Source organism: Juglans microcarpa x Juglans regia, chromosome 6S (assembly GCF_004785595.1).
Source record: "Juglans microcarpa x Juglans regia isolate MS1-56 chromosome 6S, Jm3101_v1.0, whole genome shotgun sequence".
Lineage (NCBI taxonomy): Eukaryota > Viridiplantae > Streptophyta > Magnoliopsida > Fagales > Juglandaceae > Juglans > Juglans microcarpa x Juglans regia.
Genome location: NC_054605.1, coordinates 16,896,024 through 16,919,514, shown reverse-complemented (window position 1 = coordinate 16,919,514; position 23,491 = coordinate 16,896,024). Strand labels below are relative to the sequence as shown.

The 23,491-nt window shown below is 29.6% G+C and overlaps 1 protein-coding gene across 1 annotated transcript; it reads left to right on the top strand.

Annotated features, from left to right (window-relative positions):
• Window positions 1-19,963: 19,963 nt before the first annotated feature.
• LOC121237841 (methionine gamma-lyase-like) lies at window positions 19,964-22,897 on the top strand. Its single transcript, XM_041134740.1, has 2 exons — window positions 19,964-20,843; window positions 22,099-22,897. Exons 1-2 carry the CDS (start codon window positions 20,066-20,068, stop codon window positions 22,674-22,676), a joined length of 1,356 nt encoding a protein of 451 aa, XP_040990674.1. The 5' UTR covers window positions 19,964-20,065; the 3' UTR covers window positions 22,677-22,897.
• Window positions 22,898-23,491: the final 594 nt, after the last annotated feature.

The following is a 23,491-nucleotide window of genomic DNA, read 5'->3' as shown; positions in this document are numbered from 1 at the left end:
AGGAAAACTTAAGGGTGAAAAATAGACGAAAAAAAAAAAAACGTGCGAGGAAGTTAACGTGTGAAAATAAAAAATAAATAAAAAAATAAAAAAAATAAAAATAAAAATTGAACTTAACTGGGTCGGGTGTTACATCTCCATTCTTCGCCGCAGATCACCTTGGATCAATTTGTTCTCGGCCAACGCAAAATCACGAAGAGCGGCACATCACTGCCCGAGGAACAGCAAGACCGAGTTGGGGCCATGATCGATCGTGCATGCATGGCTGGGAAGAGTTCTCCCGCCACTCCTGCATAGAGCTCTTGGAATTAGAGCTAGGGTTCCCCAAAGGTGTTCTACCCGGCCTGCAAGATCTCGAAGAGTGCGGACGATTATCGATGTATATAACACGAATGAATTAATAAAAAAAATAGATTTAATTGCATATGCAAGAATATTTGTGACCAATAATATCCGCAGGTTCAAAATTATTTTGAAAAAAAAAACCACGTCAAGTTTGGAAACATGTTCATGGAACTGGACATGCATGCACAAGCATCATCTACGTACGTACAACACGTACGCAACACAAGCTTTCAATCAGCACGATCTGGTTGGGATCTTTCCCACAAGTTATAATTTGATGATCATCACGCAACACTTCGGACGTTCATGATCGATCCCACTAAGTTATTTAATCATCTTTTTGTTGACCAGCTGGAAATGCCACCATAATTATGATCAGGTTCACTACTGGAGAATATTGTTACTCACTTTATTCTGCTTTATTGTTACACACTTCGGACGTCCATCATCTAGCACTTGTGTCGACCCATGTTTCACGGGTGAAGACTGTGTCCTTGATATGGCAATCGAGAAAGGGACGCAATCGTGGGGTGGGTGACCCAATATATATGTATATTATATCATGCATGGGACGCTCATTTGGACGTTGAGATGACATACAAAATTTATAAATAGTATTGAAATAGTTCGTGAATAGTAGTAAAATAATTTGAGTTAAAATGTTTTATGGAGTTTTGAAAAATGAGAGAGAAAAAGTTGTATAAAAATATTATAAAGTTAAAATATAATTTTTTAATATAATTTTTGTTTCGGTGTATGAAAAATTTGAATTATTTTTTATATTTTATTTGGAATTAAATTTAGAAAAATTGTAATGATTAGATAAAAAAATTAAAAATTGAAAAATACTTGTATTTATAGTATTTAGATATTAAAATAAAATGAGATGAGAGCATACCAAACCAACTTGCAATCCAAACGGGTTCTAAAGGAGGGCAGGACCAGTATATACTAATCATCGAAGGCATATCCTCTTAACAAAAGAAAATGAAAATCTCCCAAAACATGCATATATATGGAGAAGGTGGTGGATTGGATTTTTATTAAGTACTGGTGGGCCATTGTGTACCGACAGTACAGTGGCCTACTGGGCGGGTTTGTCTGTGTACACGTCCAATGTCATCCAAATCAGATAAAAACCCAAAATCTATTAATTGGAGAGTACTCACGAATGATATATAATGAATGTTCTAATTATGACATAACAAGAGGAGGCCCAAATAGCATATATAATTATCCCATCGATAGTATCACATGTCATGTACAAGAATCCAAGATAGCTATAAGAAAGAAAAATTAAAACACTTATATATATATATATATATACATACATGTCGCCACCTTCCCAATTACCCCCCTTTAGAAGATTAATTAAACCTACACACACACACATATATATATATATATATATATATAGAAGATGGCAGAAACCACTCGGCGATTTTCAATGCGAATTAAAGTTGAATATATTATTAATTTTGGTTTTGTGGGCCGATAAGGAAGAAAATTATCAATATTAGCAACAATATTTAATTTAACAAACATTTTTACTAGTTGCGAGCAGAAAATTATGAAATATCGTCAATTTCGTAAAACAAGATAAGCTTCGAATGCATGCCTACGTAAGAAGTGTGTACACGCGCGCGTGCACACACACACATATATATATATATATATATTTATATAGTGAATAAATAAGTGGCGTAGAGGTAAATAGTAAAATTGTTGTCCTCCATGCATCCCATCCGTTTTTGAGTGTTTTGTCCTTTTTATCATTTTATATTTTTTTTTTGTATCTGTTTATGTAGGGATGATTTAGAGCAGGTTTGGAGGGTGAGATGAGAATTTTGTATTTTGTTTGAGAGTTTAAAATATTATATTTTAATATTATTATTATATTGAGATTTGAAAAAAGTGAATTGGGATTTGAAAAAGTTGAATTGTTTATTATATTTTGTATGTATATTTGAAAAATGTGTAATGATGAGATGAGATGAGATGAGAATTTTGTGTCTCATCTCATCCCCCAAACCTGCCCTAGTCTTTTTACTGTAGCGGTGTCAGAGGGGCTGCAGGTTTTTTTTTTTTTTTTTTTACCTTTTTATTTGCCTTCCATCTTCTCTCTCTCTTTTTTTATCTACTCTTCTTCACATTTTCTTCATCTCTCTCATTCTTCTTTTTTCTTCCGCTTTCTCTTGGTTTCTCTGTTGGTCGTTTCTCTTCGTCTTCTCTTTTCTCTTTGTGTTTTAACTTCTGTTGGTGTCTCTTCAAATTTGTTCTCTGTAAGGTTGGGATTTTTTTTTCGTTTCCATGTTCTAGGTTGTTTTGTGTTTTCATCCAGGTTGTTCTGTGGGTTTTTTTCCTCATGTTGTTGGTTTGCATTTTTTATAGCATTTTTTGTGAAAAAATATTTTTTTATGGGTTTGTATGATCTGAGTTTATATAATTTTTTTTTTGTATTTTTTGTCAAAAAAAAAAAATGCACGGTCTTGTTGGTTCTGTATTTTTTTGGATTGTTTTTTAGAATGTGTCTTTTTTTTTTTTTTTATGGGATTTCATGAGTCTTTTGTATTTTATGGGTTTGCATGTTGTAGATTTTTTGTATTTTTTGTAAAAAATTATATCTTTCTCGGGGTCTGTTGGTGTCTCTTCAGGTTTTTTCTCTACAAAGTTAGGATTTTTTTTTTTCGTTTACATGTTTTGGGTTGTTCTGTATTTTCATCTGGGTTGTTTTGTGGGTTTTTTTTTCTTCCTGTTGTTGGTTTGCATTTTGGTCGCATTTTTGGTGAAAATATATTTTTTTATGGGTTTGTATGATCTGAGTTTATATATTTTTTTTATATTTTTTGTATTTTTTTTTTTGCACGGTCTTACTAGTTGTGTATTTTTTTAGATTGTTTTTGCGAATGTATCTTTTTTTTTAATGGGTTTCCATGAGTTTTTTGTGTTTTATGAACTTGCATGTTGTGAATTTTTTGTAAAAAATTATATATTTCTTGCAGGTTTTAGTTTTTTCGTGTTGGGTTTTTCTCTCAAGCGGTTTTGTTTCCTTTCTATCTTCGGATTTGTGTATTTTTTTATATATTTTTTTTTGAAAATGTGTATTTTTTATGGGTTTCCATGAGATTTTTGGGTTTTATGGGTTTACATGTTGTGAGATTTTTATATTTTTTGTAAAAAATTATATCTTTCTCACGGATTTTAGCTTTTTCGCATTGGATTCTTTTCTCATGCAGTTAGAAATTTGTTCGTGTGTGCTAGTATGTTTGTGTTTTGCGTTTTTGAGTCCTCGAGTTTTTGTAATTTTTTTTGTTCGGGGTTTATGTCTTCTCGATTTTTTGTACTTTTGTGTGGAAAGATAAATTTTTTGTGCTATTTTTGGTTTTCAACTGGGTTATGGTTTTTTTTGCGTGTATTGTAAAGTTTGTATTTGCTCGTGTCATTATCTATGATCTGTACATTTATGAGAAAATATCATCTTTTTTATAATCTAGTGTTGTATCTTTTTTTGTGATGTAATGTTGGTTTTTCTTTTTTGTATTTTTGGGTATTTTTTATAATCCAGTGTTGGTTTTTTTTCTCATACAATTAAATATTTGCTTGTATATTGTGGGTTTGGATACTCTCGATTTTTGGTATTTTTTGCTAAAAAAGTATTTTTTGTTATTGTTTCTTTTATGCTGTTAAATGTTTGTTGGTCTTCGTATTTTTGTATTTTTTTGGTTTTGGGTTTACCTTTTCTCCATTTTCTATATTTTTTGTGTGAAAAGATAGATTTTTTGTGTCCTTTGTTTTTTTTTTCCAACTTAGTTATGGTTTTTTTATATAATTTTTTTTATAATGCAATATTATAAAGTTTGTATTTGGTTGTATTATTATATGTAATCTTTAGATTTGTAAGAAAATATAATTTTTCTTATGATCTAGTGTTGTATCTTTTTTTTTTTTTTTTTTCCATAATGTAATGTTGGTTTTTGTTTTTGGTTCTGGGATTTACATATGCAATCTTGTATTTACATTTTTGTTGTAAAGTTGGTTTTTGTTGGTATAGATAAAATATTTTTTAAATCTGTTCTGCAGAGTTTGAGTTGTGTGAAGTTAATTTTCAGGTATAATGCAATTTTGTATTTTTTGTTTTTATAATGCAGTATTGGCTTTTTTGCTTTCATCTTCTTGTAAAGCTTATGTTTTGGTTGTATCGTCAGTGATGTTTTTTCTTTTCTTAGGATTCCCTTTTTTTTTTTTGTGTAGTGTTGGGTTCTGTGATTTGCACATCTGCGAAAAATATAATTGTTTTTTGCATTTGTGAATATTTTTTGAACTGTTTGGTTTTTTTTTTCGCTTGCTTTTTTTTTTTTTTGGTTCTGTGATTTACACATATAATCTTGTATTCGCATTTTTGCTGTAAAGTTATTTTTTGTTGGTATAGATAAAATTATTTTAAATCTGTTCTATAGAGTTTGAGTTGTGTGAAGTTAATTTTTTTTAGGTATAATGCAATGTTGTATTTTTTATTTTTATAATGCAGTGTTGATTTTTTTGCTTTCATTTTCATGTAAAGCTTGTGTTTTGGTTGTATTATTAGTGATGTTTTTTCTTTTCTTATGATTCAGTTTTTTTCATGTGTAGTGTTTGACAAACAATTTTTTGCTATTTGTTCTGTTATAGTACAAGAATTTTTTTTTCTTTTAGGCTTTTTCCTTTCAGGTTGGTATTTTTTAACTTGCTTAATGTGTATGAGTATGTAATTGCATAGATGTTGAAATTTTGATTTTGTGTTATTGCTCGATTCTGTTATGGCATAATATTTAAATAACCGAGCTATTATGTTATAGCATAATATTTAAAGTATGGAGCTATTGTCCAAATTTGCTAAAAAAATATGTTTGACAATTTCAAGTTTATAGTTTTGATAGTGGTATATATAAATTTGTTGAATATCTAATGTGATGTTACTGCTTTGTTCTGTTATAGTGCAAGATTTTTTTCTTTCGGGCTTTTTCCTTTTAGGTTGGTATTTTTGAACCTACTAAATGTGTATGAGTATGTAGTTGCATAGATTGTTTTATATTTGTGTTTTATTTGCATTATTTTATTATTCTTAATTGTGATAGTTTTGGTTTTTTTTTTGTACCAAATTTGGTTTCAAGGTTTTCTTCTTCCTCCTAGCTTTCCATTGTTCTGTTTGTATGGGTGATGCACTTCATTTTTGTGAAAAGAAGTATATGAATTTTTGTTCGGTTGTTCCATGTTCAATATGTTCAGCTGGGTTTACGTCTTCATTTGTATATTTTTTTTGTATGTTTCAAGATTTGATATGTAAAATATATATAGAACAAATGTAAAATAAAAGCATTTTATAATATATTTTGTTTATTTTTGTTTTAGTATAGATGATAAAACTTGTAAATTTTTGTGTTATTGTCTTCTTTTGATGTTATGGTGACTAAGTGGTTTGGATTTTTCATTTCAGGTTGACATCTATTAACTTTCTCAATTTGAGTTTTGATTTGGTCTTTCTAGTAAATTTATGCTCGATATTTAATATTTATGATCAATATTCATTGAGCATAAATATTTAATATTCGTCTATTCAATATATGATTTGGTCTTTCCAGCAAATTTATGTTCAATATTTAATATTCATGATCAATATTCATTGAGCATAAATATTTAATATTTGTTTGTTCAATATATGATTTTATTTGTAATTTATTGGGATTATTTTATTATTTTTAATTGTGAATATATTCATTATGTAAGATTAACTTTTTGTTTTTGTTTTTGCTGCAGGTTTCTAACAATAGCATTCACATTGGAGTTTTACTTTAAGGTTTATCTTTCTTAAGTTTTTCATTTTGTAGTTATTTCTAATATTTTTTAGTTTCGTTATAGCATGTAATTATTAATTTATTTATAATTTGAAGATTGATCAAGAGTTTCAAATTTGTCAACAAATACATTTTTTCTTTGCCCTTTTTTGGCTGTGGAGCTGATTTTTCATGGTATAGATAGAATTTTTTCAAATATGTTCTCTTGAGTTTGAGTTGTGTTAACTTTTTTTTTCCCAGGTATGATGTAGTGTTCTATTTTTTTTTTTTTTTATAATGCATTGTTTTATTTTATTTTATTTTGTGATTGTTTGCTGTCTTTATTCTTATAAAGGTTTTTTGTTGTTGTATCATTTGTAATTGTCTTTCTGTTTTTTGCTTTCTTATACTACAGTGTTTTTTTAGTATAGTGTGGCTTCCTTCATTGATTTTATTTTCAAGCAAAGTTTTGGCTGTGATCCCACTTCTTTGGCAAGAAATATATTTGATTGATCAAAGGTGAACATATTCATTAAACTATGTATTTATTTTATTGCATTTTCAATAAAAAAAATTTTAATTCCATCTATTGACATGAAATTATTATTTATTTTTGCTTCAATTTTGTAATTCGAACCCTGTATGTTTAATTATGTGGAGTCGATTTGTTGATGTTGATTGTTAATAAATTTCAAAAGTTATTGAAGCTAAACTAATTATTTTTGCTAGACGATTAAAAGTAATTTCTTATAAAGATATTATTAAAATAGTCAGAATTTTATATTTTTGTTTTGTATAATATGCTCATATCATATCTAGCATATCTTTTTAGTTTAGAACTCTCTTTGTCATCTCAACCAACGAGTATGTTTACGAAGAATCCTACAATTCCTAGCGCATCATGGTTGCAAGAATGGTAATATATGTTTTTTTTTTTTTCTGTTTAATTTTAAAACAAACTTTTATTAACTTTTGTTTTCAATATAGAATTGTTACATTTTTAAAAATTATTATTTATTTTTAATTTCTCTTAAATTTTTGCATGGCAACACTCAATGATTTCTTGCTCAAATATGTGATTATTAAATCTTTGGATCCAACACACACATCCGCCACTGCTTATGTTATCTAAAAATTAACGAACATTTCTAATGTTGCAGAACTGCTCAAGGCTTCACAACGTATAATAGTAAAATTATATTATTAACAATACTTTTTTAATTATTGATTATTACAAAACAATCATCTTAATACCTATTATAAATATCATATAGAAACTAAAATTTTGGGTGAAAGGCAAGATAAATGTGCTTGTTCTCCTGCAAATCTTCTTTTATATGTCTTGCGCTGGACGTAACAAAAGAACAGACTATGATTACAATAAAAAATTTTCATGTTACCATTGTAAACATATGAGCATTGCACAACCACAGTATGTATCTTTTTTCTAAACTTTCAGTTCGCATCACTCACTTAAAAAATTTAACATATATTTTCTATGTATTCTAGCAGATAACTATATTTTTGTTGATAATAATTTTCGAGCATATGTTGAAGTTGATTATGGTACAGGACAACTAGTTGCAATAGTATATGGTGAAATTGCAAAAAAAGCGTTGGGTTATTCAACAATTCATTTTATAAATCATACTGCTAAGGTAACATAATATTACATTTTTAAAACTTTTTCAATTCAAATAATACAATTATAAATCAAAACATAATTTTTATAGTAAATTTTTTATTTTTTATTTTTGCAGGAGCATTTGCCATTCTTGAAAAGTATGACTAAAGAAATCTCAGAAAAAGAATGGATAATTAAACTTCGTGTAGATATAGACCAAATGAACCAACAAGGCTATAAGAATTTTAATATCTTATCAATTAATTCTACAAAAGAGAGAGAAATATGTTAGTTACTATAGTTGTAATATGAACTTTGCTTTCTGTTTAAAACTTAAATCAAACTACATTTTGTAAACTTATATCAAACTTCTTTTGCATATATATTACTATGGTTGTTGCATATATTATTTGTTTTCTTTGACTTTTTTTTTTTTTTTGCAATTAGGTTATAACTTTTTTTTTTTTTACCATATGATTTATAAATTTGTAAGAAAATATACTCTTTTTTTTTTTTATAATGCAGTTGTGTTATTTTTATTTCTATCTATTATAGTTCATATATATATATATATAAAATTAGCATATATATTTTGTCTCCGCTGAGCAAACGTCCATTGGACGTTTCATTACTACTAGTAAATATACATATATATATATATATATATATATATATATAAATGCAATGTGCATGCTTAATTGTCTTAATTTGAATAAGAATAAGATAAATACGACCGTAGATCCTTGATCTCTTTTGTACACTTTACTTTGTTATAATTAGAAGATCAGGCTTTCAAGTATTAATTCCTATATATATATATATATATATATATATTTGTGTGTGTATGTATGTATGTCTTATTGTTGAAAGAGAGAATTTGAACCCAATACGTACTTACCATTTCAGCTTATATATATATATATATGTATAGTCTAGAATTACGTACCAGCTTGTCTTCACATGTATATATTATATTCCTTCGTTTGGATAAGAACAATTTGGATATTAGGACTGTACAAAAAACCATAAAACTGATCAGATGTTGGAGCTCGAAATCGGTCAAAACTAGTGTAGAACCGGTTGGCCGACAGTTGAATTTGGCCAAAACCGATGTCCAGCAATTTGGTCCTGGTTTGATCCTGGACTGGACCTTGATTGATAGTTTAAATGTTTTTTTTTTTAAATTATACATATAATATTCTCCAACATATTCCCTTAAATTTAGGCAAACAAGGAGGGAAAGTTTTCTTGTGTACGTGATCTAACCTCAATAAGAATGGAGATTTTGTTTAAATAATTAAATATGTCATTTGAACATTTTGGTAATTTCGTTCGAATACTTTTAAAAACTATTCGATTGAATATTTAGTGTTCGAACGGTAGTATACTCCTTTGAACAAGAAAGTCTCAGGATGGCACCTAGCTGCACGGTGCTTATATTATTTTATATTATATATATAATATAGTCTATAGTATATACTAATATTATTATAGAGTCATAATATTACTATATATATATATATTATATAGTCAATATAATAGACTAATATTATTATAGTCCTAATATTACTATATTTATAATATAGTAGTATAGTATAGAGTACAATAGTATATAGTATAGTATATCTATTAAGACATAAATCCCAAGTAATAATAGCTTAATAATAATAAAGAGACGGTATAACCAGTCATATGCATGAAACAATATATAAAATAGGTGGTATAACCGATCATATGTATGGGAAAGTAAATAAGATAGAAAAAATATACAAAATCAACTTCATTAAAGACATACTACTTACAAGGAGATTAATTCTCAGAAGAGTTGGAAGCAGAAGACATGAATAAAGGAATGTTTACAAATGATAGATTTTAGAGAGCGAGGAAGACTAAATTAGAGTAATTTGGACGAGAAAAGAAAAGACTTCAGATGAGAGTTTCTGATTACCCTTCTTTCTTTACAGACTCATTTATATAGACACTATAACAGTACATAATAGTAATTCTAATAATACATGAACAACATCAACACGTGAAGGTGAACTGTATGTACAAAGTCATTTGTCATTTTCTTGAACAATAATATGACATGAATAGTGTAGACAATAATCTGAGAGGTGAATACAAAGTTCTTTGTCTTTATTGTTCTGAGGAGATAATACCTCTGACGACTTCCATATGCTATGCTGACTAAGAGTACTAATAATCTTTCTGAATTACATAATCTGAGGGTCATAATTTACTAATTCCAGATCGAACGGGTCTTGAGAATCCATCAGATGTACTGGATGGTAGGGTGAGTAATCTTGAGAATGAGAGGCGGCCGAGTTGCCCTGAGAATGAGAGACTTGAAGGACCAATGATAATGCATGTTGTTGTAATGGAGATAATCTGACTGGATTGTGCATCTTCTTCATCATCGCTATCTGAAACTTGTAACATAGCTTCAACTAATTTTTTCAAATCTTTATTGCTGGTAATGATGCTAATTGTGTCTGAAATCTAATCCGTTGAACTAGAACTTTCAGAACTTTGGTAATTTTTTAAAACATTTTTAAGATATGATCATAATTATATTTTTTTCACCATTTGACAGAAACTTGGCAGACTAAAAATATAATGTTTTTGAGAGATGGACGAGGTTTGATAATGTATTTCTATTTCATAATTCAATTTAATTTTATCTTAAGGAAGAAAAGAAGTGGTGGACAATGCTTTAAAGAGATTGGATAATCATTTTGCGAAGAAAAAATCTAAAAGCTTTCTTGGAGAGGGAAAGGAAGGAGAAGAGGTTAAGGTCTATAATAATCTCACCATAATAAAAACCATTTTGGGAGTGTCTTGATTTATTGTAATTTGTCAAAGTGAAGGAATCATGAATGACGCAAATTTGTATTTTGTTTTAAAAATATTTTGTTCATGTCTGTTGGTAATTGTAATAATCATAATACGGTGGATCATAAGGATGAAAAAACTTTCTTATTAAATAGGAATTTTGTCCCTATTGTTCCAAAGTAAGAACCTGTTAAATGATAACTTTATGATAGACAATAATTGAAGATGCAAGTGGAGAAGGTTGAGTTTGAAGGGAACAAGGGATCTCAGAGAGGATAATTGAATCGGTGTCTACTAATATGAATTTATAAAAATGTTAGATTTTCTTAATATTTTGTAGGACATAATGCCAATCTGGCAAAAGAAAGATATCAAGAAATTTTTGGGGTCTGACATGTGTTGAATTTCAGACTTGATAAAGAAGACTGGGTACCAGTGAGATTTAATGATAATATGAGATGTAGAAAGCTGAGATAGTAATAGAAGATTAACAATTTAAGAAGGAAAAGAAGAAGAAGGGTAAACAATTTTGGAGTAAGCTGATAATTTCAGAGAAACAAATAGTGAGAATGAATTGTAAGATGATATAATATAATTAACATTTTGTGATAATGACCCCAATACCATATATCGTCTTGGAGTTGCAGAATGACAAGGTGAAAGATAAGGTGGAGATGGTGGTCGTGCATAAGAAGATTTAGACTTTACTTTTGATTTTGAGGATGACATGATTTTTCCTGTAAAAATTCTTGGGATAGAAAATCAGGATGAGAATTAGATTCTTCTTTAATATGTTCAATATCAAAATAAAAAATACTTAATATAACTTGTCATTTATTAAAAATTTATTTAGCAACCAGATCTTTCACATCTTTAATCAAAACTTCCTTAGTTGATTTACAATCTATTTTAAGTAAAAAATTTTGATTCAATAAATTATCCTGAAATTTAGAAATACATAATACAATAACTAAAATTTCAATTTTAATAGTACTATAATTATTTTGGGCATGATTCCAATATCTTGAATGGAATCGAACAAACTATTTCGAATCAGTTGATAATTTTTGTTTCATATTTCCTCCATAACCAAGATTAGAGACATTTGTTTCAACAATTTTTAAAGTATGAGGAGATGAGAATCATATGCATGGTAATTTCTTAACGTGAGCCTTAATTTATTTTATAATATTTGCATATTTTTCTGTCTATGGAGGTGGATTCTTTTTTAATCTTTTAAATAATGGCTTACGTAATGGCTTGAGAGATTGATAAAAATTTGCATCATAATTGAGACTTCCCAAAAATCTTTGTAATTGTTGTTTATCTTTTATTTCATCCGAAAATTTATCAGTAAATTCTATTGCTCTGCTAATTGGTGTAATAGTTTCTTGATAGATATCATATCCAATAAATCTAATTTTTGTTCTGAAATAATTTTATTTTTGATGATAAAACAACTAATTCATTTTTTTTAATAATTTGGATAAAAGTATTTAGATATTTCTAATATTGTTTAATAGATGAAAAAAAATATTAATACATCATTTACATAAACTATCGAAAAATGAGTGAAAGTTATAAATATTTCATTTATAATATTTTAAAATTTACTAGGAGCATTTTTTAACCCAAAGGGCATAACATTCCATTCATAATGTTCAAATGGAACTGTGAATGTTGTTTTATAACAGTATTTTTCAATAATTTGAATTTGTCAAAATCCACTCTTCATACCAAATTTTGAAAAATACCGTAGTATTATATAGTCGAGATAATAAATTTTTTTTATTAGGAATTGAGTATCTCATCCATTGTAATACCTTATTTAAAAGTTTATAATTAATGACTAGTCGAATGACTCCTATTTCCAATCATGTTTATTTTTTAACATAAAAGGCAACAACACTTCATGGTGACTTACTTTTTCTAGTTAATCATTTGTTAATAGATCGTTAATTTCTTTTTTTACAGAATTCTAATAATTCATTATTCATTTGAATTGGTGTAGCATTAGTTGGAATATTCTTTTTAGAAATTGTATTTTTCATAAGGTAATTTGACTATATGTTATTTTCTATTCCAAAAAGTATTAGGTAGGTTAGAGCATACTTCATTTTCAATTATAGTTTTAAAACTATCAATTTTTTGAGTTAGTAACAGATCTTTTAATTGTTTTTGAATTCTTTTATATTTTAATTCTTGTTTTAAGAAACTTCTATGTTTTTCCTCTCTTTTAATTCTATTTTTTGTTAAAAAATTAATTTCTCTGGTTAATGAAACTTCTTTTAAGAAATTACTTTTTTTTTTATACAGGGGAAATAAGAATTTAAATTGAATTTCTTGTCCAACTATTTTAGTAGATATTCATTTTTCTGGTATAGTGAAAGTAAGGTAAGAAATGAATTTCCTAATATTACTTTGGTATTAATATTTTTTACTAAAATAAATATTTTAAAATAAATTCCATCATTACAAATATCTGCATTAGATAATTTATAATTTATGTTTAATTTTATCTCATTAGCTTGGGATAATGTCTCTTTTATTTTTTCAAAATATTTATAGAGTATTAATCCCTCTTGTATACAATTTAAATCTGCTCCTGTGTCTAATTTGACAATTGTAGTAAAAAAAATTCTTTATTAATAAAGACTGTTAATTCAGTATATAATTTTTAAAAATTTATCTTATCAAAGATAGTAATGAAATTGTCGGTTTCGTCTTATATAACTATTGTTGAACAGTCTCTTTTTTTTTTTATTATGAGAATTATTTACGTTTTTATCTATTTTTAATAATATAATTTCTTGTAGTAATTGTTCATTTGAAACTTTTAGTTTGAGACTGGATGTTTTCAAATTTTTAATCTCTTGTTTTATTTCATTAATTTCTTGTTGTAGGTCTTGTATTGTAATTTTTTATTTTTTTTGTTTTAAATCTTCCAACTATCTCTAAAAAATTGTAAAGTGCTGAAGAGGTTACTAAAGTGTTTTGACTATTAAAAGTATTTTTTAATTTTTCTAAGTAATCTTTTCTTTTCTAGAGATCACTAATTTTGTCTATTAATCATAATATAATATTTTCTTATTTTGAAAATACATTAATACTTTTATTACAAATACAATTATTTTTATCTAAACAGTACATGCTTGTACCTCATTTTCTTCAGATTCACTATCAGAAGATTGTTTTGAAATGCTTAATTTTTTTAATTGATTATTTTTTCTTCTTCTGAAGAGCTTTCTTTCTGTTCACTTGAATGTATTATAAAAATGTTTAATAATTTTTCTTTAGTGTTTCAGACATATCCAATTCATTAATCTATTGTTTGACTTTACAATTAGATTCATAATGTCAAACTTTTCCACATTTATAACAAACAATTTTTTTTATTAGTTTTTTTTGGATTTTTCATTAGTTTATTATATATCTATTTATCTTTTGTTCTTCTATAAGGTTATTTATATTTTCGTTTTTTATTAGAATAATTCTTATAAATTCTTTTTTCCTTTTTGTGTTTTCTTGAATGGACTAATAATGAAGTATAACTAAACTGTTCACAAAAGTTACCTAATTCATTTTTAGCAAACTTCTTTTCTTTATCCATTTATTTTTTTAATCTTAAATCATTACACATAGTTAAAACAGTTCTATTAATAATAGTTATAATGTTAAAACATGTAATATATTAGTATCGAATAATGAAAGAAAATGATTAATACAACAATTAAAATAAACTGATCCTTGGAACAAGGTTGATTCTACCATTTCTAATAATAAAGTATGAAAATTATAGTGTCTTCCATCTCTTAAACAGAGTAATACTGAGATGTTTAATTCATTTATAGCGAGTGATTTTATAGCTACTTGTACTAGTCCAGTATGTATGAAAAAATATTTCTATTTTTTATGATGTCTAATAGCTTCTTTTGTTAAAAATTGTAAGGATTCATAATCATTATTTAAATTAATAGTTTTTTCTACTTTTTTAATAATATAATTAGCAAGATATGATAGTTTAGAAGAAAAAATAGAATATTTATATATTTGATTTTTTGGAACATTAGGATTTATCCAATCTTGTAAATTTCTTTCTATATCTATTATACTGTAATCCTCTTAGTTGATGTTATCAGATTCTATGGAAATACTAGTGGTGGATTCATTAGATTTAAATAAAGAATTCATTGAGACAAGATTTAAAACAAAAACTTCATATGTCCAAAGAGAAATAAGTAGATTAAGGACATGACGGAACACCACCGGGACTACCCTTAAAGACTTCCAGTATGAATGGGCTGACCAACAGATTTATCATGGCTTACCAACACAAGTCTCTCAATATACTTCATCTTCTTTTTCTCTAGGTTATCCTTGTAAAAATCTGTATAAATGATTTTTTTTTTTTTTAATAAAGTAAGGATACTCAAATGATTTCTTACACTTATAATTTATTTTCTTAAGAAGTTGCAATGATCTTCCCATTTTTCTATTACTGTTTGTCTACTTTGATATATATGATATTTAGACATCATTAATGTATAGTCTTGTCTCATTAATTGTTATTTTCTCTTAATATATTTATATTATTCATCATATTTTCTAATTCAAATCTTAAGTTATAATCTAGACATTTTGAATCATAAAGATCACGAGAACCAAAATTATGAGCATAATAGTAATCCATTATAAAATATATCATTCAAAACAAAACAACAAAATAAAATAACAATATAACAACAAAATATCAATATAAAAATGACAATATAATCGCCAATAGCTCTGATGCCACAGACTCAAATAATTCTCATAATAAAGAATAAGGAGATTGTTCAACAATAATTTATCTAACATTATTAACACCATTTCAGAAGTTTTAAAATTCTTAATAAATTGCTTTATTTAAAATTACTAATATGATTTCCACCATTAGAAATAAAACATTATATATTTAATTAACGAGGAAAAAATTAATATATAACATAGACATTTGGCTATAATTAATAAAACTAACAACAACGATATACTATATATAGTATATATTTATAGTATATAGTAGTATAGTATATATAGTAGTTATAATAAATAGTACTATTTTATAACTAGTATATTGTAAGTACTAGATTTTGTATTATAAGTATTATAATAGTTATCATATATTATACTATATTCTGAAAGCTTCATGAATCTACAGTTTGAGCGGAATAATTTCTATTTGAACGAGTTAAACATTTGTTTGAATGAAAAAGTTCGGTTCGAACAAATGAATTCATTTGAATAAATCGTTTGAACTTAAAAATACTAGCTCGAACGTGACTGTTTGAGGCATAAATCCTAGTTCGAATATCGAACGGTTCATATTTTCACAAACCGTTTGAATATAAACCGTCTTGAGCCGTCGCTCGCCACAATCTCCGCCATTCTATGACCCTTTTTTGCCGTCTAAGAGGTATGACCCACCATCATTATCTATTTGAACTTGATATTAGGATAAAAGTAAGATAAAAATAGAGTCGGATTTCGAATAGAATCCGATCCCTTGTGTGGTGTTTTGCGTCCGCCACACACGATATTTGGCCATAGAAATGATGGAGTCACTCCATATAAGTTTGTATACTTAAAACCAACGATTCTTGATTGGTTCAATTCCGAGTCAACTCAACCATGAATCTTTATGGGTTAACTCGTTCAAATGGCTTGAAAACTGTTTGAATACTTTTTTTTAAATAGACATTTTCCAGTTTGAACAAGGCACGACACGTTTGAACAAAAAAAGCTGAGTTAATTATTCATTCGAATATATTTACTCCGTTCGAATGGATAAGCATTAGTTCAAAAGTTACTAAATTATCATAATGATGGCCATATGATGATTTTTATTTATTCGAATGTGTATAAACCGTTTAAACGATTTTATTTTGCTTATAATTTTATCCGTTCGAATGAAGTAAATTTATTCGAACGAGTTTACAACTAGCTTTTTTATTCGAACGTGTAGTGTCACGTTTGAACGAGAATGTCTATTTGGCAAAAAATATTTGAACAGTTTTCAGGCCGTTCAAACGAGCAATTTCAATAGGCTACCTTTTAGTTTGAACAATACTTAGTATAAATTTTACAACTTTCCATTTTATTTATATTCATTGTCTATTTGTTTTATGAATAGTGAATTAATAATATATGTTAGAAAGAAATGTGGTAGAGAAGGCCAAATTAGCGATGAAGCTTGTGAGTCGAGAAGCCTGATACTGGCTGAGCAGGAGATTATTATAGAAGGTTTCTGCTATTTTGTCTTGGATGGGAGGAGCCTATTATCTATTATCAGAGATAAAGGATGGAGCCTGATCTGTCATCAAAGGGGGGTGGCCTATCTTGATATGATTAATGAGTTTTATTGGGCCATGGGTCAAATGGAGACTAATGATGATTCCTTCTCGTTCGTTATTCGAGGAGTGAGTATTATTATCTCAGCAAGTATTATAACTGACTTTCTTGGGATCCTCGTGAGCTTGGTGCATACCCTGCACAACAACCAGGTGTAGAGATAGATGGTGAGGATGCCATTGAGTATGAGGCTCCAGCAGTCAACGGTCTCACTCATGATGAGATTTGTCAGTTGATGCATGAGGATTCGGCTCCTCCATATGATGGCAACAAGGTGATCAAATATGTTGATTGTATCGCATTTTTTCGAATGCTGAATTTGATTGTCTCCCATAATATTGATCCGAAGAAACACAAGACTGATTTCTACATTGAACGAGCTGGATTTATATTACGGATAGTACGAGGAGAGCCGATTGATCTACCTCTATGCTTTCTCATCCACATTCGATCTGAGTCACAATATTCTAGTGGAGGTAGTCTACCGTATGCATTGATGATCTCTAGCCTCCTAGTCCAAACGGGGTCGATGTGCTAATGACAGAGTGGAGACAACCACAGATTGGGCCACTTGTAGAAGGTTCGTATTAATGTTCCAACGGCACAAGATAGTGGCACAAAGCGTGATCTGACTTCTACTGATGCGGTGTTGATAGATAGGCTGTGAGGGCTACTGCCATGGAGATGCGATCCCTGCTCGAGTAGCATCACATACTTTTGATCTAGGACATGGAGAGGATCATGGAGAGGATCACTACACCCATCATGGTTCGACTGCAAGAGATTAAGGGATGCATTACTGTTATCCTGGAGGACCTGAATAATATTATTCAGTAGTTTTATTTTTTATTTGACCTTTTGTTTTGTATCGAACGTTGTTGATTTTATTACTGTATCATTTTTATTTGTTATTTATAGCTAGCTTGTTTCTTATAAAAAATCATTTTCTTTATTTTATTTACTAGTTCATGATAATATAAAAAATGATATTTCCTAGAAGGTAATGTTTTTTAATTGTAAATTCATATTTACCATAACAAAAGTCATTAATTAATTTTTAAATTAATTATATAAAATTTCTAAGTCGACATGTGTGATATATTTTAATTTACAATAAATAATCATAATTCCGTATAGGTAGATTTTTTATCTTTTGAAAATTATAATTAATAGAATCAAATAATATTTATTTTTAAAATATTTGAATGTCTTTCAATAAATTTCTATAATTAAACTTATTTCAATTGTCTACGATACGGTTCGAACACCTCTTATGACCATTCGAACAGGTTACAACTCCGTTCGAACGTAAATATGTTATAGCAACCATCCCTGCCATATCCATTTATAACTTCCCACCAAAAATTTCGTTTGAATGATAAAATATAGCATTCGAATGGTACATAACTTTTTCCGACACAATTGTGTATACGTTCCCGCCATGACTATCATTCAAATAGTTATGTCAGCATTCGAATGTGAATTAAATTATTATTTGAATGTGAATGGGAATGTTCGAACATTATAGTAACCATCATCGACATATTTATTTATAACTTTCCACTATAAACTTTTTTTGAATGATTAAATATCTCGTTTGAATGGTTTCTACCTTTTTTTGGTACAATTGTCTATACTTTTTCGTTACGACTATTATTCAAACAGTTATGTAACCATTCAAACATTAATTATAATACTGGTCGAATGTGTTTGTGCATTTTTGAACGCTTTTCTTTAGATGCTATATTTCGTCACAGAAAGTGTAGTTCGAACAAACAAATATTTGTTTGAATGAAGCTAAAATCGCTTCCATATTTTGAGACAGAAATTATTTTTCTTTTCTAAATAAGTACTTTTAGGGATGAAATTTAATTAGTCCCTAAAAATTTTTATCTCTAAAGATCAAGTTTCTTGTAGTTCCGTCCCCATGATCTGCATCTTTTGTCCTGCTGAATTGAAAAGGGCTTGATCTTGATAGAGTTAGGGTGTGTTTGGATGTTGAAGTGAGTTGAGTTGAGTTAAGTTGTGATGATAAAATATTGTTAGAATATTATTTTTTAATATTATTATTATTTTGAAATTTGAAAAAGTTGAATTGTTTATTATATTTTGTGTTGGGATTTGAAAAAGTTGTAATGATGAATTGAGATGAGTTGAGGTGAGTTTGGTAACCAAACGCACCCTTAGCATCCAATATTCTAGAACACTCACCATTAGGACGTTGCTCTGTCCGTAGAGAATTTCTACTGAACACTTCAAATATTTTTTTTTAATTTTTTTTACTTTTACTTTGATTATTTTTTAAACTACATAGATATTTTTTAAAAACAAAAAAGATTACATATTTTTTTAAAAAATACTTACCTAATCACTAAGTAAAAAAAAAAAATTTCGATGGCCACCGTCAGTGGGAAAAGCATTTAACACAGGATACTCAAGATCATCAATAGTCTAGTTGTCTGCTCTATTATAGGGGAAAGGAATATATAGCTGAGATTTTGGTGTTTGTTATTTCCATACTCGTAGCAATTCTGCGTAAGTTCAGTCATGCTGTATATACCCATTAAGTGGGCAACATACATTCAGTATTCAGTATGCAAGATCAATACAGAGCCTCTGATCTCTATCTCATTCTATCTCTCAAACATGCTTAGATATATCTCTCCTCTCTCTCTTGTCTTCCATAAATGTGGTGCATCCATATTAAGATCGTCAAAGTTGGCCAGGAAACAATATTGGTAACAAAAAAAAAAAAAAAAAAAAAATTGTTAATTTCCTACTAAAAAGTAGAAATATTGGAACCAATAGAATCATGACATAAAGTTATATACGAAATATTTATTTATATTATTATAAATTATTATGTAACATTTATTATGCATTAATATTTATTATTATTCGTTGGCTATCTGTCTCAATTAAAAGCAAAAAATAAAACTTCTGACCCGTAACCATTTGTCGCTCTCTCTTTATTTAAACATTCACATCTGAAGCCTCCTCCCCATTCCATTCAATCTCTCCGGACCCGTGTGCCATTTGCATTTTGCACCCAAGCCCCGAACACATGGCTGAAACCAAAACCCAAAGCTTTGCTTTCCCCGAAAAGAAAAGAACCGAGTCCGATGACTTGGACGGCGATAATCTCATCACAGTGAAGAAACAAATGCTGTCCTCGTCATCGACGTGGGAGGACCCGGCAGCAGCGTTAGCGGCGGCGCGCCACGAGTTCGGCGAGCACGGAGGCGTGAACATGTCCATTGAGGCCTCGGCCACCTTCACAGTGATGGAGCCCGAGACGCTGAGCCGAATGTTCGCCGGGGAGCTCGGCCCCGACCGGGACTTCTTCATCTATAGCCGTCACTTCAACCCAACGGTGTTGAATCTCAGCCGTCAAATGGCGGCTCTCGAGGGCACTGAGGCTGCCTACTGCACCTCCAGCGGCATGGCCGCTATCTCCTCTGTTCTCCTCCGTCTCGTCAGCAGTGGGGACCACGTCGTCGCCTCCACGGCCCTCTACGGCGGGACCCACGCCCTGATGACCCACTTCCTCCCCAGGGCATGCAACATTACTACGACGTTCGTGGACTTGGACGATTTGGAGGCGGTGAGGAACGCCATCGTCCATGACCGAACCAAGGTGCTGTACTTCGAGTCCATCGCGAACCCCACGCTGAAAGTGGCCAACATACCCGAACTTTGCCGGATAGCCCACGACAAGGGTGTCAAGGTTGTCGTCGACAACACCTTTGCTCCCATGGTGGTCTCGCCGGCAAGGCTTGGCGTCGACGTCGTGGTCCACAGTATCTCCAAGTTTATCAGCGGTGGGGCCGACATTATTGCAGGCAAGCAAGCATTTTTTCGTCTTACAACTTTAATCGTTTTTTTCTTTAAAAAATAATAAAAGAAAAGAAATGAAAAGGAAATGAATAAAAATAAGAACACACTGAAAAATGGACATTGATTTAAGAGATTACTGGAAAAAAATCTTTAATTATAAAATAATTTTATAAAATTAAATTCATATTAATATAATATTTTAAATTATAAAATTATTTTTATTATAAAATAGGTATACCATATTATATAAAATTATATAATTTGTAATTATTTTATAAAAAAAAATTTTAACGAAAAAAAAATGTATTTTGCTAGCTCCACGAGAGACTTTGGATTGGCGTCGTTGTTTAAAGTTTCGTTTGATTATTATACACCTCTTAACTCGTTTTAATTTATTATTATAAATTTTTAAATTTTAATATAAAATATAATAAATAATTTAATTTTTTTAAATTTTTAAATAATAATAATATTAAAAAATATTATTCTATTTTCATTTCAATTCAATTTAAATGCAACCTAATTCTACTTGTGGTCAATGATGTAGTCTAGACTTCTAGCTCCGCCTTGGAAACATGCCACCTGTTATATGTACTTCTTACGCTGGACCTGTGTTATGCGGCAGCTGAGCTTCATTTGTTTTTGAATAAGGATAGGTTACTCAATTACTATTTATCTATTATTTTTTTATTTGATATTTTTTAATTTTTTATTTTACTTAATAATTAAAGAAATATATATTAATAAAGTTCTATATTTTAAATTTTTTTTTTGTAATTAAAAATGTTAAAAAAAGATAAAAAAATATAAAAATTTAAAATATACTTAAATAATAGATAGATAATAATAGAGTAATAATCTTATCATTATCTTTTATTTTTTTCAGTACGACTAGGATCACACAGTAGAGTGTGTCCTGTACAGGGTTCTAATATCGCTAGCTTTTGTTTACGTGTGGATTAGACATACGTGGTGTGATGTGTTATACTTCGGCTCCTCCGCGCTTGTCTTTGTCGGTTGAACTATAATATCCGGATAGCTTTAAAGTTTAAATAACGTAAATTATGAAAGTGGTTGAAGGCTGAAGCGTTACTTTGTCTTCTCGAAAATGGTTTGGTATATATTTGGAAACGTGGCAGCCTTTTATACATGTCTTGTTGATAATATTTTCATGCTATTTTCAAGAATTTGTTCACGGTCTGAGGCCCTGAAGTGTCGACGTTCGACTGTAAATATAATATCCACGATGACAAATGACAGGAGCCGTGTGTGGGCCAGCAAGCCTCGTGAACTCCATGATGGACCTCCACCAAGGGCCCCTGATGATTTTGGGGCCTACGATGAACGCCAAGGTTGCATTTGAGCTATCCGAGAGAATTCCTCACTTAGGCCTGAGAATGAAGGAGCACTGCCACCGAGCACTGGTTTTCGCCACGAGGATGAAGAAACTGGGGCTAAAGGTAATCTACCCTGGGCTTGAAGATCACCCGCAACACACCCTTTTGAAGTCCTTTGCCAACAAGGACTATGGCTACGGAGGGCTCGTCTGCGTGGACATGGAGACCGAGGAAAGGGCTAACAGGCTGATGCACTACCTGCAGAATAGCACCCAGTTTGGGTTCATGGCAGTTAGCCTGGGATACTACGAAACCCTCCTGTCCTGCTCTGGCAGTAGTACCAGTAGTGAGATGAATACCCAGGAGAAGGAACTGGCTGGAATTTCACCAGGGTTGGTGAGAATTTCCGTTGGGTATATTGGGACATTGGAGCAGAAGTGGAGCCAACTCGAGAAGGCGCTTTCCAGAATGCAGGAATCGGGTTCCTTAAATAAATACTGATCATTTTCTCCTGCCCTCCTCCATTATTAAAGGGTTCTGATTGTCGTTTGTTCATGTTTGCGCGCATGAGTCTTATAGTCTATTTGTTTCGCTTGTACGTGGATGTTAAGCAGCACTGTAATATTCTGCTGGTGCTACATTAATCATGATCTATTGTAACCAAACTTCTTTTGTGCGCAAGAAAAATTTTCAAAAGCAATAAAAAGATAGCAGTTAAAAGTTAGAAGGCATATATATGGTCTGCGCGCGGTGGTGTAATTTATATAAGAGAAATTATATTTGTAATTATAGAGATGAGTTTAAACCCGGCGCACTTCTTTTAAAAAAAGTGAATGCAACACATGATCAAACTCGCCTTGTACAATTGCTGACAACTGGTCGTTAGTTTGATAACAAGACTGGCCAGGTTATCATATATGCTATATTCATTTTCATTCAGTTTTGAGAATAATTAACCTAAAACCTCATCTTGAAGAAGGTTTATTACTGATTAAATTTTATTGCTTGTTGGAATTAATGAAAACTAAATCATTAAATCTGATCGAAATTTCATATTTTCATTAAGTTGAACCTTTTAGGATAATCGGTAATTGAATATTATAGACAGGTTTGAGTTTGAACTCTTTATAAGTCTATACTTCGAATTTTCAAATTGTTGGATAAATGAATCCAAGAGTTTTAAATCGTGCATTATTGAACCGTGTTCATCAACAGCACAAGACAAGAGTCCACTCCAAATCTATCTCTACAACCTCTTGATATGCAAGAATAGAGTTTAAACCCAAGTCCACGTCTACCTCCAAAACAAGACAGAT

Bases quoted from the DNA above. Each gene is read 5' to 3' on its own strand.
- LOC121237841 (XM_041134740.1), top strand. From the start codon at position 20,066: ATGGCTGAAACCAAAACCCAAAGCTTTGCTTTCCCCGAAAAGAAAAGA. The intron at 20,844-22,098 runs GCAAGCAAGCAT...GACAAATGACAG, and splicing joins TGGGGCCGACATTATTGCAG to GAGCCGTGTGTGGGCCAGCA.